General features: G+C 41.6%; 1 protein-coding gene across 1 annotated transcript in view; it reads right to left on the bottom strand.

Annotated features, from left to right (window-relative positions):
* Nucleotides 1–5859, bottom strand: part of LOC130844431 (cGMP-specific 3',5'-cyclic phosphodiesterase-like) — a 53365-nt gene extending 47506 nt beyond the window's left edge. The window contains exon 1 of the mRNA XM_057720679.1: nt 5643–5859. Within this exon, the coding sequence (XP_057576662.1) occupies nt 5643–5764 (122 nt within the window). The 5' untranslated portion in view covers nt 5765–5859. The remainder of the gene's footprint in view (nt 1–5642) is intronic.
* Nucleotides 5860–15757: the final 9898 nt, after the last annotated feature.

The following is a 15757-nucleotide window of genomic DNA, read 5'->3' as shown; positions in this document are numbered from 1 at the left end:
AATTCATAGGCACTTTTTTTTTTTTTTTTTTTACTGAGAATCTGATTTAACAGATATTCCCAAGGCCACATCAATCAGCTGTAACACTGATCAACTGAATCAACATCTGTCCAGCTAAAGTAATCTCATAGGAAGTCCTGCAAAGTCAGTAGCTAGTGTGCAGTCTAAATTCAAAAATTAGTCATTTTTCAACCGTCCACTATCAATCAACTCAGTGATTTATTTAATTGCCCTGAAGCCCTTACCAAAGCAAGAGGTTTTATCCTACAATTAGCCCTGAGAACAAAGAAAAAATCTAACTTAACGCAACAGTTAGGGGTTTAATAAATTGTTAGCTTGAAAAATGTTTGAGGGACAAACTAATAAATACCAAGCAGTTTTTTTAAAGACTTTTCTCGTACGAAAGAACTCTTTCCCAAGCATTATTAAAAAGTATTAGGAAGTTCAAGCATGTTTAAGTTATTTCGTGTTTTCAAATCTAGAAGAAGGGAAGCATGCATCTTAGTAAGACATACTCTCTGTAATCAGATAAGGGTGAAGGTACAAACTTTACCCATATAACTTGAAAGCATTTTCATATATTTTAAAAGAAATCGTATCAGAAACCAGACTCAAGTCATTTCTTCAGGTGGAACTATTTAGAAAGGAAATTTGGTTGCACAACATAATCAAAATGCTAAAAACTGCTCATCTTTAGGTACTGAAAACAATATTAAGAAAATACTGGCCATCTCTATAGATCTTCAGATCAAAAACAAAAAAAAGCTACTGAATTGTACTACAAGCCTATTTAAGTGTTACACTAAGCAAATAGATTTGAATGACTAATTGCCACTGATTAGTTCTGCCACAGTTTTAGGAATCATGATCTTGTATTGGGGGCTTTCAAAATGGAACTGAATATGAAACCCTGAGAACACTGGTGATAGAAGAGCAATGAGAAACATTTCAGGGGCTCCTATGGATTCTTCCAGATTCAATCCTATGCAAATTCAATCCACATGAGTACTTTTAGGGCACTAAAAGGTGTCTTAGAGCTGGCTATAAGGACCCTGGTCATAAGCAATACACGGATAAAAGGACATTATTACACCAGAATTACCATAATGAAAATAGAAATAATATCAAAGCCAGACTGAGTCAATGCCCACAGGACTTTATTATCTTCAGTATTAGTGACTGCTTAACAAAATATGCTTAGCAACTCGTTTGAAAATTGTGAAAAGTTTATATTCCTATATGATCACAGAAACAATCATTTTTAAGATCGAATAGCAAGATTTATTTTACACCCATCATCTGACTTTAAGATAAATATCATGCAAATAAAAGGTTATAGCTTTTAGAGACACACACACAGAGAGAGACAGACAGGAAGGAAGGAAGGAAGGAAGGAAGGAAGGAAGGAAGGAAGGAAGAAAGAGAAAGAGAGAGAGAAGGAGAGAGAGAGAGGAAGAGAGAGAGAAAGAGAGAAAGGAAGGAAGGAAGGAAGGAAGGAAGAGAAAGAAAAAGAAAGAAAGAAAAAAAGAAAGAAAGAAAAAAAGAAAGAAAGAGAAAGGAAGGAAGGAAGAAAAAGAGAAAGAAAGAAAGAAAGAAAGAAAGAAAGAAAGAAAGAAAGAAAGAAAGAAAGAAGAAAGAAAGAAAGAAAGAAAGAAAGAAAGAAAGAAAGAAAGAAAGAAAGAAAGAAAGAAAGAAAAAAAGAAAAAAAGAAAAAGAAAGAAAGAGAAAAAGAAAATCCCAAACACAGGACCTGAAACATCAACTAATTCACCACAGCTTTGCAATGTCAAATAAAAAGTCTATCATAGAAAACTACATGGGAGTGTAAAACTTCTGTTTCTGGACTTTGATCCAAGTAGTCATAAAAAGTTGTCCTCACTTAATATCTCCTATTTCCAGTACATGCCAAATATTCTCAAGCTTTTGCCTAGTGCAAAACAAAGCAATAAAAGTCAATCATATTACCCCTACAATACTAAAGGATCAAAAACATCGCCCACAATCACAGAGCTGATTAGTAACTAATGAAAGATAAATTATTCTAATATGCTGTCAAGAATAACAACAGCTGTTAAAGTGGCATTAGCACCAAAAAGGCTCCATCTGTGAATGTACAAGCATTAAAGCCCTTAATGAACACAGCATCCCAAACCTGCAGGACTACAAAGTTTTCTATAATAGCGAGGGTGGAAGTTTTCCATAGGTTTTAGTTACTAGTCTCAAGTTAATTTTTATGCCAATAGATTATATTATGAAATGTTCAACTGACACTCTCAAAATTCACTGAAACAGGTTTTGATTGCTAAAAAGCATCTATTTGTGTGCTACAAGCTATAGCTTTTAAGGAAAGATAATTATAGGAAATAATGTAAAATATAGCAGCGATAATTGCTTTCAAGGTCAACCAAAATTCACAGGTGTTTACATGAGAGTTAAGGAGGGCCAGAACCTTCCTTCTATTCAATGACTTACTATTGAGTGCAGACCATTCCGTTTGGGGAGAGAACAGAGAAGCATGCATGAATGTCAAACAACAATTAAATCAAATAAGGTAGAAATAATTCTACCAACCAGCCTGTTTACAGGCACAGGTGGCCATTCTAAGTGAATGCAAATTTATTTTAAATCTTAAAACACACCAAATGCCTCTACAGAACTATTCTCTTTCAAGGCTTTCCCAAATCACATACAGTGTTCATTTTATACATAGTCTAACAAAAGGGGAAAAAGCAAAGTAATGTGAGCTTTTCGTTAAAAACCAAAAACCACAACAAAAAACAGCTGTGAACAAAGTGTCTCCAATAAGCTTTTACCACAACCAAGTGAATCACACTGTGTTCAGCAGGTTGGCATTTTTATAATTTGCTAATGTTCAACCTCTCATTCTGTGTCTCCAGGTCATGCCATCAAATAGAAGCCCAAACTGGAGTACTGTTCCGTGAAAAATCTCTGGCTACAAACAAGACAGATTATATTCTTCACACTGACTACTTTCAGCGCTTTATCTATAACTCCTAAAATTGAGGGCCTACACTACTCTTGATTATCTTACACTTTCGTTTTTCAACTTGAACTCAACATAAACTCTTCTCCCAAGATTACATACACACACATATATATACCACAGAAAGCGTTTCAGCGTATTGTCCACATCAACTATGATATAAAAACCCTAACTGAAGAGAAAACCTTTAACAAAGTCTCAGATGATCTACATTTTACACTAAGCAGTGTAATTTTGAGAACTGGGATTTTAATCCTATGCTATTTGGGAGAAAAAAGTAATGTGAAAAGAAATGTAACAACTCATTCAACTTATTTTCCGGAAAAAAAACAACAAAAAAAAAAACAAAAAAAAACGTTACTTTCAAACTTTTGGCGGGCTCTCAAAGTGAAGTGTTGTTATGTATGAGTTAAAAGCTACCACCAAACAATCCCAAGTTTATGTCTTTAAAGGGAGAGGGGAGAAAAAAAGAAAAAGGACATTTACGCTGAGTTTAAAATAAATAATTTTGTTCTTTCTTAATAATCTGCCTAAAGAACATCCCTCTACACATTTAAAATATCAGCCCCGTTCTCCTGCCCACTCCGCATTATACTATGCGCTATAATTCATTAAGGGCGGAAGGGTGGAAGTATACAAGGGTGAAAGGAAAACGGGGACAGATGGCCTCGGAGGAGGAGACCTCTCAAAACTGCTGGCTCCCAGCAATGGATAATTCCAGACCTAGATGGTCTTAGTGCCTCACCCCAAACCCGCAGAAAAGTGCCCTTCGAAAGGGAACCACTTTCCATTCAGGATTTATCCCCTGGGTCGCTCCAGATTTAGTATTTTGATAGAAGGCGAAAGCGGGAAGAGGATTTTAAAAGGAAGGCTGAGTAATTAAACAGAGGAGATAAGATCTGTCCCGAAGCCATCGCCTCTGTTAAAACCCCCCAAAAGTGATCAAATCGACACCCACTGAACATTCGTTAGGAGCAACGGAGTTAAAAAGCGTCCCATCTAAGACCTCAGAGTATTACATCTGCAGGAAGGTAGAGGAAGACAGAAATGTCACAGAGCACATTTTCAACGAAGCATCGCCCCGCCGGTGTGACCTGGGTGCAAGCACCCTGCACCCGGCCCCCACCGCGCCCCCGGGGAAAGTGGGGAAAGAGGGGGAGGATGCTTAAGGAAGTACCTTGTTTTGTCTCCAAAAGGCAACATAGCAAACTTGGCGAGTTGGAGATGCAGATGAGGCGGCGTCGGCGGACCCTGGACTCGAGGAGGCGCCGTGGGGGTGGGGGCTGGGGGCCGACGACGTGCCCGGGTGAGGCCAGCGACTCCAAGCCGGCTCCCCTACCGCCCCCGCCGTCGCGCCGCCGCCCGCCGCCGCCCGCTCGCCCCGCGCTGCGCCGCCCCCTGGCGGGGAGCGCCCGGCCGAGTCGCGGCGGTGCACCGGCGGGTGGGAGCCCAGCGTCCAGCCCCAGCCGGCCCCTTCACCATCACCGCCCCGCTCGCGTCTCCCTCCCGGAGAGGCGGCCAGCGCCAGCTGCCCGAGGGCCGCTGCCGGGAGCCGGCGACGCCGAGATCCCGGCCCCTCCTTCAAAGGGGTGCGTCTGGAGTCAGCCCCGCGCCGCGCGCAGCGGCCGGCCGGGCTTCGCACCAACTCCCCCGGCTTCGGGGCACCCGGCCGCCGGGCACTCTGCGTTTCGCCCTCCTAGCCCCTCGGCTTCAGCCGCGATTCCTCTCCAAGTCTCCCGCGAGCGTTTCCCACGCGCGCCCCGACTGCCCGCTGAGCAGCCGCCTCCCGAAGGATAGTCTCTCTCTCCTCCCCGCCCTCCGCAGCAGCCGCCCTGGCGCTTGGCTCCGGACCAGGAAGAGCTGGCCTTTGGGGTTGTCCCGGGCCGCGGGACCTGTCACCCCCCCCCCCCAGGGTCCGCTCCCCGCCGCGCCTCCGCGCCGTCCTTTGTGTGCGCGCCGCGAACCCCTCCACGGAGCCCGTTCGGCGGCGCCGCCTTGCGCGCAAAAGCGGCCGAGAGGAGGAGCGCGGGACAACCAGGGGACTGGAAGGGGGCAAAAAAACGACAGCACTCACTCTGGGAAGGTTCCGGCATGTTGCTGCCCTTGGGGCTTCTTCGTGGTCTCGTGCCCTACCCGGGCTTCCCCGCCCCGCCACGGCCGGGGCGAAGGGGGACGGGGGAGGAGCATTGGAAATGGTGCTTCCGGAGCGGCAGGGAAGGGGCTCAAAAACTGTTTTTGGTTTCGCTAAGGAGATTTAGGGGAACCAGGAGGCTAGAGAAGGGCTAGAGGAAGGCCCGTGAGCGCAGGCATAGGAAAATAATCTTGCTCCCAGGGAATACCAGGGCTGCCAGCGTGTTGGGGGGAGGGAGGGAGGGAGAGGGGGGTCCGGCACGTTCATTTTTGGATTTGAACTTTGTGCAAGTTGGATCGAATCCGACGCTTGGGGTTTTCGGCTGTACTCGCCTTAAAGTCGAGGTCTCTACACCGTAACAGGATCACGGCCCTACTTCAAAGGCAAAGGGCCTGAGAGTGGAGACTGTTTAATGGTTAACGAAGGGGAAAATTCAATAAGGGACAGAGATCAGCCCCAGGTTACGCTCCATGCCCCGGCCGGGTCTTCCACGGGTCCTCTTCTTACCTGGTGCCTTTCCTAACAAAGTAAGAGAAGGTAAAGTCCCAGTGATCGTCCAGCCACGCTTCGACCGATTCCTGGTCCCACTGCTGCTGCGGCCGCGCGGAGCCGGGGCCGGCCCACTCCATGATCAGCGCGGCGCGTCTCTGCGGCTCCCCCGTGCAGGTTTTCCACCCCAGCTGGGGTCCCTCCCTCGGAGGAGCTGGACTCGGCCTCGAGACTCTCCCCCTTCGCCCCGCTCCAGTCCGGCCGGCTTTCGGCGGCGCTGCTCAGGCACCGGGCCAGCCTCCTGCCGCGCCCCGCCTCTCCCGGTCCTCACCGCTCCCAGGTGTGGCGGGCGGGGCGGGGTGCCGCAGCCCCGCGCTCTCCCTGGGGTCTGGCTGAGACTGGCTCTCGCAGGCTCTCGAGTCCCCAGATTCCGAGGCGCGCGCGGCGGCGACTGGCGAGCTCTGCGGGAGCCTAGTGGCCAGGACTAGGAGGCAGCCACGCGGCCGCTGGGGTGCGCTGTGTGCCGGCCGGCTCCGGACGAGCGCGCAAAGGTGACTGTGGGTGTGTGTGTTCGCTGAGCGTCCCACTCCAGGACAGGGAAGGGCGCGCTGTGGAGACCCATCCCAAGCCCAGAGAGCGGCAGCCGGGGGAAGTTTCTCCCGAAAGTGAGAGGTGCTGGTAGCCCGGGCCAGGGAGAACAATGACTGTCCCGCCTCGCTTTCTCCCAGCCCAGCGCGTGGGTTCGGGAGGAGCGGGGACCACCTCCTTCGGAGCTCAGCCAGCGCAGTGGCTCAGAGCGCCCCAGCCAAGCACCACGCCTCGGTGAGGAGAGTTGGGGCGTGTGTCACCGAAATAGATTTGCGGGTCCTGGTGGGTAACTTCCAACAAAGCCATTCCCGCGATTTAATGTTAATAATAACAATCATGATTATAAATTATGTGCCTTCGCATCAAAGGCTTAATTTGCATTAAGCCCCCTTTCTTGACTGGAAAAAGAAAAAAGTAAATTGAGATACAATAATCACGATGGTTTCTGTATGAAGTCAGAAAACAAGGGCATCTCCGTACCATTAGGTGAACCTGAAGGTACAGGAACTACCCAGGTACAGTGCAGAACAGCCAGTTAGCCCAATTTTAAATTAATTCATCATCTGTACTCAACTGGAATTAACACACACACACACACACACACACACACACACACACACACCACGGAAAAAAGTATCTGTTTAAAAGGGCTCAGCCTTCCTACCCGGTTTTGTCCTATCCCTATTACGCTTTACAAAAAAGAATTGGTGTCTTCCTTTGCTTTATCCTCATCCCTGTCTCCCTGCAGTTTTCACATGGTATTTTGCAATGACCTAATTTTTTTGGCAGAATTAAATTGGAGCTGTGTGTTTCACAACGTGTGAACGACACCATTAGCAGTGATATCCTAAAAGTGATTTAGCTGACATACTTTTAACAAACTCCTTTCAAAATACTCTTGGCAAGAATGTAAGACATTACTCACTGTGTAGAAACACATAATTCAACAGATAATATGAGAATTTTAAAAAATGTCTTCCAGTCCCCCAATGCAATGGTTTATACTTCCTGCATTAAATAATTGTCCTTTTGTAACTTCAGTTTCTTTGAAACTTCATTATTGTATGCAAGTAGCCACAAACCAATAACAAGCAAAGGAGTATAGTATGAAGTAATGCATGATAAATTATATCCGATTTTAAAATGAAAGTTCTCTTCTAATTTGTTACTATGATAGTGATTATGGTGCTCATGGAATAAAGACTTTCTCCTCAGTGCTCAGTTTTTCCCTGTGGAAAGCCATGCATTTCTCCTCTCAAGAGGTCAATTATAATTTAAAATTCTATGTCCTACTAAAGATGGAGTGAATTTTTGGCTTGAATTTCTTGCCTTGGTTGGCTACCATGATTAACTAAACAGGCGTTATCCAAATGTCCATTTTCTTTCCTAACCTCAAAGGGTTAAATTATCAGCAACCAGGAAGGCTTCCGAAAAATTTGTGCAAGAAAAACAATCCATGGACTCTCCCATCAGTGAGTCTCAATTCTGCGTGGCATAGATGCTGGGTTGAGGGTTACTGTGAAGGCCTGTTACCTGAGTGAGTATATCTCAAGGGATGGGGGATGAGGCATTTCAAACTGTTCTAGTCTCTAGAAAACTCAGAGAAAACAGTACGTCTTGTAACTTTAAAGTACTTAAAGTTAAGCATATTTTGAACTGGCCTCACCCTGGCCTTTTGTTCTCCAGCTCCATTAATTCTTTATCCCATTTATTTGCTCCATTATTTTATGTATTTTCTAACTTTTTGGTATGGATTGCTCTAAGCATGTCTATCTTGTTGTAGAGTAAGTTGAAGAATGAGTAAGTGATAAACATTACTAGGAAATAACTTGGAAACCGATATTAATACTACTTACAACAAACAAACATGCAACAACTTAACAGAAAGCCCTCCAATGCATTCCCACTGAATAAAACCCAAACTCTCTACCATGGCTTAAAAGGTTCTGCATGATTTTTACCGACCTCTGCTGCTAAAGGTTTTATTCATACAACTAGAAAAAACGAACAAAACCATGGATAATCAAATTCCTTTTCCAAAAAAAAGAGAACACAAATTATAAAAGTCATGACATCTTTCCTGCCTTTTGTTTTGTTTTGTTCAAATACCACATAGCAGCTTCTGTGTCCTTGCAGCGAACCTATATACTCTAGGCTTGAGAAAACTGAGTAAACACATTTGCACATATAATGCAATCTAGGGTTCTCATTGTTGAAGGGGAAGCCTAGAAGGTACATTGTGGTGTTGAAATGGAATTGGAGGTTAAAAAGTAAATGTGTGTGTGTGTGTGTGTGTGTGCATGTGTCATGTGGGGAAATCCCACATGACAAGGAAATGCAGGCAGTTTCTAAGAGCTGTGGACAGCCTCCAGCTGACAGCCTACACGGAGCTACATCCAGCAACAAAATGAATTCCTCGATCTTATAACTGCAAGGAACTGAATTCCACCAACAACTGGAGTGAGTGCAGAAGCAGATATTTCCCCAGTCAAGCCTAGATAAGACCACGATGCCAGCCAATAAACTGGTTGCAGCCTTCTGAGATGCTAAGCAGAAGACAGCTTCATAATTGGCATCTTAATAACACTGGGTCCTAGAATCTAGTAACATAGTATATTTATTCATTTATTCCAATCTTTTAAATTTCTCCCAGCAATGTCTTGTAGTTTTTAGTGCACGTCTTGCATGTATTTTGTTAAACTTATCTCAGTATATACTTCACTGTCACTGAGAGATACTAGAAGCAATGACATTCATGTGGCAATGAGTACACTTCGTCCCAGATTTGGTTTCTAAATACCATTATTCACTTTAAAAGAAACCAGGAGTCTTTGGAGAAAAGATTCCAGGTTTGTGTCAGGAAAAGTACAAAATGTGCCTGGAAAATCTTGTTTGGACAGAAAATAAAAATGATGCCAACATATCAGAACAGAGAACATATCTGAAAGGGGTTTCCAATGTACATATCTAAAGCAATTGGAATATCAAAATATATATTGATTGCAACAAATTTTAAACCATTGACTAACATAAGAAACTGTGATTCCATACTGATATAAATAAATAACTAGATAACCAAATAAACAGGAGAGAAAGGGATGTTTCTTACAGTAGAACACCAACAAATAAATATAAAAATAATCACATAATTAGAAAAATATTAATAGTTACTAAAACTAATTAATGAGACTGATGATGGATGGGATATTTTCATAGCTTACAGCATCTCCTCACATAAGAATCAATATTGTCAAAATGACTACAAAATGACTACAAAATGACTACCCAAAATGACTACAAAATGACTACCCAAAGCAATCTACAGATTCAATGCAATCCCTATCAAATTACCAATAGCATTTTTCACAGAATCAGAACAAAAAATTTTACACTTTATATCGAAACACAAAAGGCCCCAAATAGCCAAAGCAATCTTGAGAAAGAAAAATGGAACTGGAGGAATCAGACACCCTGACTTCAGACTATACAACAAAGCTACAGTAATCAAAACAGTATGATACAGGCATAAAAACAGAAATATAGATCAATGGAACAGGATAGAAAGTCCAGTGATAAACCCACACACCTATGGTCACCTAATCTATGACAAAGGAGGCAAGAATATACAATTGAGAAAAGACAGTCACTTCAAAAAGTGGTGCTAGGACTATTTACAATAGCCAGGACATGGAAGCAACCTAAATGTCCATCAACAGATGAATGGATAAAGAAGATCTGGTACATACATACAATGGAATATTACTCAGCTGTAAAAAGCAATGAAACTGCGACATTTTTAGAGACATGGATGAACCTAGAGACTGTCATACAGAGTGAAGTGAGTTAGAAAGAGAAAAACAAATATAGTATATTAACACATATATGTGGACTACAGAAAAATGGTACAAATCAACCAGTTTGCAAGGCAGAAACAGAGACACAGATGTAGAGAACAAACATATGGACACCAAGTGGGGAAAGTGGGGAGGGTTGGGGGGGATGAATTGGGAGATTGGGATAACAAATTGTACACTCTATATGCAGTTTATTGTAAAAAATAAAAAAATTAAAAATTAAAAAAAAAAAGTGGTGCTAGGAAAACTGGACAACTACATGTAAAAGAATGAAAGTAGGACACTGTAATACCATACACAAAAATAAACTCAAAATGGATTAAAGATCTAAATGTAAGGCCAGATACTATAAAACTCTTAGAGAAAAACATAGGCAGAACACTCTCTGACATAACTTGCAGGAAGATCTTTTTTCATCCACCTCCTAGAGCAATGAAAATAAAAACAAAAATAAACAAATGGGACCTCATGAAACTTAAAAGCTTTTGCACAGCAAAGGAAACCACAAACAAAACAAAAAGACAGCCCACAGATTGGGAGAAAATATTTGCAAACAAAGTGACTGGCAAGAGATTGATCTCCAAAATATATAAACAGCTCATCAGCTCAATAGCAAACAAACAACCCAATCAAAAAATGGGGAAAAGATCTAAATAGACATTTCTCCAAAGAAGACATACAGATGGCCAACAGGCACACGAAAAGATTCTCAACATCACTAATTATTAGAGAAATGCAAATCAAAATGACAATGAGGTATCACCTCACACACTAGTCAGAATGACCATCATCAAAAACTCTACAAACCATTGCTGGAGAGGGTGTAGAGAAAAGGGAACCCTCTTACACTCTTACACTGTAGGTGAGAATGTAAATTGGTCCAACCAGTATGGAGGTTCCTTAAAAAACTAAAAACAGAGCTACCATATGATCCAGCAATCCCACTCCTGGGCATATATCTGGAGAAAACTATAATTCAAAAAAATGCATGCACCCCAATGTTCACTGCAGCACTATTTAGCCAGGATGTGGAAGCAACCTAAATGTCTTTTGACAGAGGAATGGATAAGAAGATGTGGGGTGTGTGTGTGTGTGTGTGTGTGGACATACATACAGTGGAATATTACTCAACCATAAAAAAGAATAAAATAATGCCATCTGCAGCAACATGGATGGACCTAGAGACTATCATACTGAGTGAAGTAAGTCAGACAGAAAAAGACAAATATCATATGATATCACATATGTGGAATCTAAAAAAGGTACAAATGAACTTATCTACAAGTCACAGATGTATAAAGCAAACTTATAGTTACCAGGGGGTAAGGGGGGGAGGGATAAATTGGGTGGTTGGGGTTGATATATACACACTACTATATATAAAATAGATAACTAATAAGAACCTACTGTATAGCACAGGGAACTCTAATTAATACTCTGTAATGACCTATATGAGAACAGAATCTAAAAAGGAGTGGATATATGTATACATATAACTGATTCACTTTGCTGTACAGCAGAAATTAACACAACATTGTAAATCAATTATACTCCAAATAAAAACTGTAAATCAATTATACTCCAAATAAAAATTAAAATAAAAGTATCTCTTCACAGGTTGCTTATTATTTATCGTGGGAAAATAGTATCTTTACAACAAAGAGACCTGTTGGATACCTCTCTAACCAAGTGATTTGATTTAGTATCACTTATACTGGGACAGACTAACAGTATACACCTTTTAATAGAATATACTGAGAAGGACACAACATTACTTCTATGTCATTACTGCCAAAAGCATGAATCTAATCACGAGGATGAGATGGAGGGATTTATATAAAACACACCTAGACTGAGAGACATTCTACAAAATAACTGGCCTCTATGCTTCAAAGATTTCAAGGTCAAGAAAGACAAAGACCGAGGAGCTCCTTATTATTTATTGCTATGCAACGATATTACCACAATATTAGTGGCTTAAAGCAACACACATTTGTTACCTCCGTTTCTGTGAATTTGAAGTTTGGGTTGGTTGAGCTGGGTCCTCTGCTCAGAGGTGTCTCACAAGGCATTAAGGTGTTAGCCAGAGCTTCAGTCTCATCTGAGGCTCAACTGGAGAAGGATCCTCTTCTAAGATTACTCAGGCTGTTGGCAGAATTCAATTTCTTGTGATTGTAGAACTGAGAAATTCTTTTTCTTGCTGGGTGCTTCCTGAAGGCCTTTTTAGATTATTGGCTGGAGGCCCCTCTCTGCTTCTCAAAACCACTGTCAGTGCCTTGCCACATGGAGTTTCCCAACATGTCCAGTTGCTTCCTCAAAGCCAGCAAGGGAGAGAGCCGCCAGCAAGATGAGCAGTATAAACTTATAATAATATAATCAAACAGTCACATATACACAATCACATACATACATGCATATGTACCTTTGCCATATTATATTTGTGGAAGTGTGGACAGAAAAAAGTTGCCTGCCATTTCAGTAAACAATGAATGTTGCCTGCCATCAAGCCATGAGCCACTGTAGCTGCCCCAACAGTGTGCTCAGAGGGGAATACAGCATGGAGAAAAGCAGAATACTGGCCCTAGATATTGATAGTTAGGATGCATAACAAAGGAATAATTTCTATAAGCCCAGACTCTTGCATCTTCCCATATATAGCAAAGCACTAAAAATCATTAAGTTGAAATGTCTGGGGTTTTTGTTTGTTTTTTTTTTTTTGGGGGGGGGGTGTGTGATTAGCAGTAGTCTTTTGATGTTTGACTACATGATTTTGTTTTGTTTTGTTTTCCCAGCAGAAAATCCTCTGTGTCCTGGCTCCTCCCTTACCTCTATGGAATAGTTCCTCAGAGCTGTTTGAGAGGATGTATCCTATAGTCCTCCATAAGGCCACTGATTAAAACATAATTCTCAACTTTTACGTTGAACATATTTTTTCAGTTGAAAGAAGCAAGTCAAGGTTTTGCCCTCACATAAGGGGAAGGGATCATACCTGAGTGTAAACAGCAGGATGAGGGGATCATGGAGACCACCTCAGGAATCCATCTAGAATAATATTGTATAATAAAGCACAGTGATTGGGACATAGCATGGGTTCAGTAGATATTTGTTGGGTCATTTTAAAAAGAAATGTGGGCTTTTTCTTTTTTTTAATTTATTTTTGGTTGGTTGGGTCTTCGTTGCTGTGCATGGACTTTCTCTAGTTGTGGCAAGTGGGGGGTGCCCTTCGTTGCAGTGTGCAGGCTTCTCAGTGGGGTGGCTTCTCTTGTTGCAGAGCACAGCTCTAGGCATGCGGGCTCAATAGTTGTGGCTTGTGGGCTCTAGAGTGCAGGCTCAGTAGTTGTGGCACATGGGCTTAGTTGCTCCACAGCATGTGGGATCTTCCCAGACCAGGGATCAAACCCATGTCCCCTGCATTGGCAGGTGGATTCTTACCCACTGCGCCACCAGGGAAGTCCTGGGCTTTTCCTTAGAGTACTTTGGAAATACTTTTGCTCATTGTATGTATGTAAATATGTCAGCAACTGATCTCTGGGGAAGGGTTATTTCTTTTAGTAGTCTTTGGAAGTCATATCACGCTTAATAACATCACCGTTTATTCTTAGCAGCACTAAGCTCATGTGACATAGCAGTTTTCTGAGGACAGTGTTGGAGTACATGTTTCAAGTTGTCACACAGTAGAGATCAGCCTAATATCTTAAATGTGTGAATTTAAATCAGATCATAATTCTAAGTTTCAAAGACAGAGCCAAACTATGAATAATAAAACTATGTTATAGTGCAGTGCAATGATTCCAATCAGTACACAGCATTTTCCCCTCAAATCAAACCTAGGGTTTTCTACCTAGGTCCCTTGAAGCAGCCAAGAATTCAGTTTGATATACAAAGGCTGATCCATGTGAAAGGATACTACACAGAGGATGGCAAGCAGCCGTTCTCTGTATCAAGGAAGGTCACACGTAGAGGAAATGGACTTACATTAAAACAGGAGAGATTCCGGACAGATACTAGACACACTTCCCTGGCAGAAGGATGCAACACAGATGGACTCGTGATGAAAACCAACTGTGGAATTTTTCCCTAGAGACTTTTACAAATGAGGTGTACAACCATCTTCTGATAATGCTTTGAAGTCCTGTCTCAGGGCAGATCAACCTCAGGAACTCTCGAGGCTCCTCACTGCCCTTTCACCTGCATATGGAGAATATGTTAAACAGAGGAATGATGTCATTTTAATTGATAAATAATATTAACCATTCACAGAAGCGTAAAATAACCTAAAACACCTATATCCAGAACAAATCTGTACTCTTTTCATCCGCTTTCATATTACAGAAAAGATTTCATTCTCTAGAGAAGATATCCTGTGCTAGTCAAAGTGACTAAAAATAAAATAATTAGTTTAGAAAGAAATAGCAAGGAGACCCCGAATAGCCAAAGCAATCTTGAGAAGGAAAAATGGAGTTGGTGGAATCAGGCTTCCTGACTTCAAACTATACTACAAGGCCATAGTGATCAAGACAGTATGGTACTGGCACAAAAATAGAAAGGAAGATCAATGGAATAGAATAGAGAACTCAGAAGTAAGCCCAAACACATATGGGCACTTTATCTTTGACAAAGGAGGCACGAGTATACAATGGCAAAAAGACAGCCTCTTCAATAAGTGGTGCTGGGAAAATTGGACAGCAACATGTAAAAGAATGAAATTAGAACACTTCCTAACACCATACACAAAAGGAGTGAAACACTTTTAAGTTAACTGCATCCAGGTGTGACACACTTAACTGAAAACCAGTTTAAAAGTAGGTCATTTAAAATAGACTCTTCAAAGGTTAAAGGAACAAAATGTGTATTAAAAAAAAGAGATAGGTTTGTTGATCTTGAGTCTAGCCTACAGAATCATTTGTTTTTTCTTTATAAGTTACAGATGAAAATTTTTTACTTGATGCTCAGTCTCATTTAGAAAACCTCGGATGGCTGCATAGACACCGTTGTGAAGCCTGCCTCTTTCCAAATGTGTAAGGAAAGGTGTGGTTTAATTATTATGCCAGAGAAAAAGAAAGAACCTCATGACTGGAGATAACTTTCATCTTTTAGGAGTAGCTTTTGGATAAACTTCTTTGACTCAATTCTTTGAAAACAAAAATCAACATTTTACAATTTGACAAAATCAATTAAAACTCAAACAAGACCCCCAAATTAGGGATAATAAGTGTGCAAAATTTTTCACTCAACTTTGATAGATGCCTTGAAAATACTCCATTTTTTAAGTAAACAAAGGCTGTATGAAGATCTAGATGAAGCCAGAAGTTCATTCTTTATATTAATAGATATAGTCACAGTGACTGAATTTTCCCATTCCTTTCTTACAGGGAAATGAATAATATATTGACAGGAGATGATGTGCAGCCGTTCCAATCTGGAAGTTCTAGGATAAAATTTCCAGCTATGCTTACATAAAATGTTCTCTTTAAATAATAGCACTTCCAAGAAGAGTCATCAATAAATCAGTTGAAAGAAGGAAATACTCCACAGAACAGGCCCCAATTCCTTCAGTTCATTTGTTTTCATTCTTCCCTGTCCATGAAATCACTGAGGTGGTGCATATATTAGAAGTATTGTGCAAGCTATTCTAGCATGAGAGTAAAACCTGCAAAATTTCTTTCATATTAGGTCTGCGAAACCGAAAAA

Source organism: Hippopotamus amphibius, chromosome 2 (assembly GCF_030028045.1).
Source record: "Hippopotamus amphibius kiboko isolate mHipAmp2 chromosome 2, mHipAmp2.hap2, whole genome shotgun sequence".
Classification (NCBI taxonomy): Eukaryota; Metazoa; Chordata; class Mammalia; order Artiodactyla; family Hippopotamidae; genus Hippopotamus; species Hippopotamus amphibius.
The sequence above is the reverse complement of the archived record's forward strand: the minus strand, read 5'-3'. Positions and strand labels throughout refer to the sequence as shown.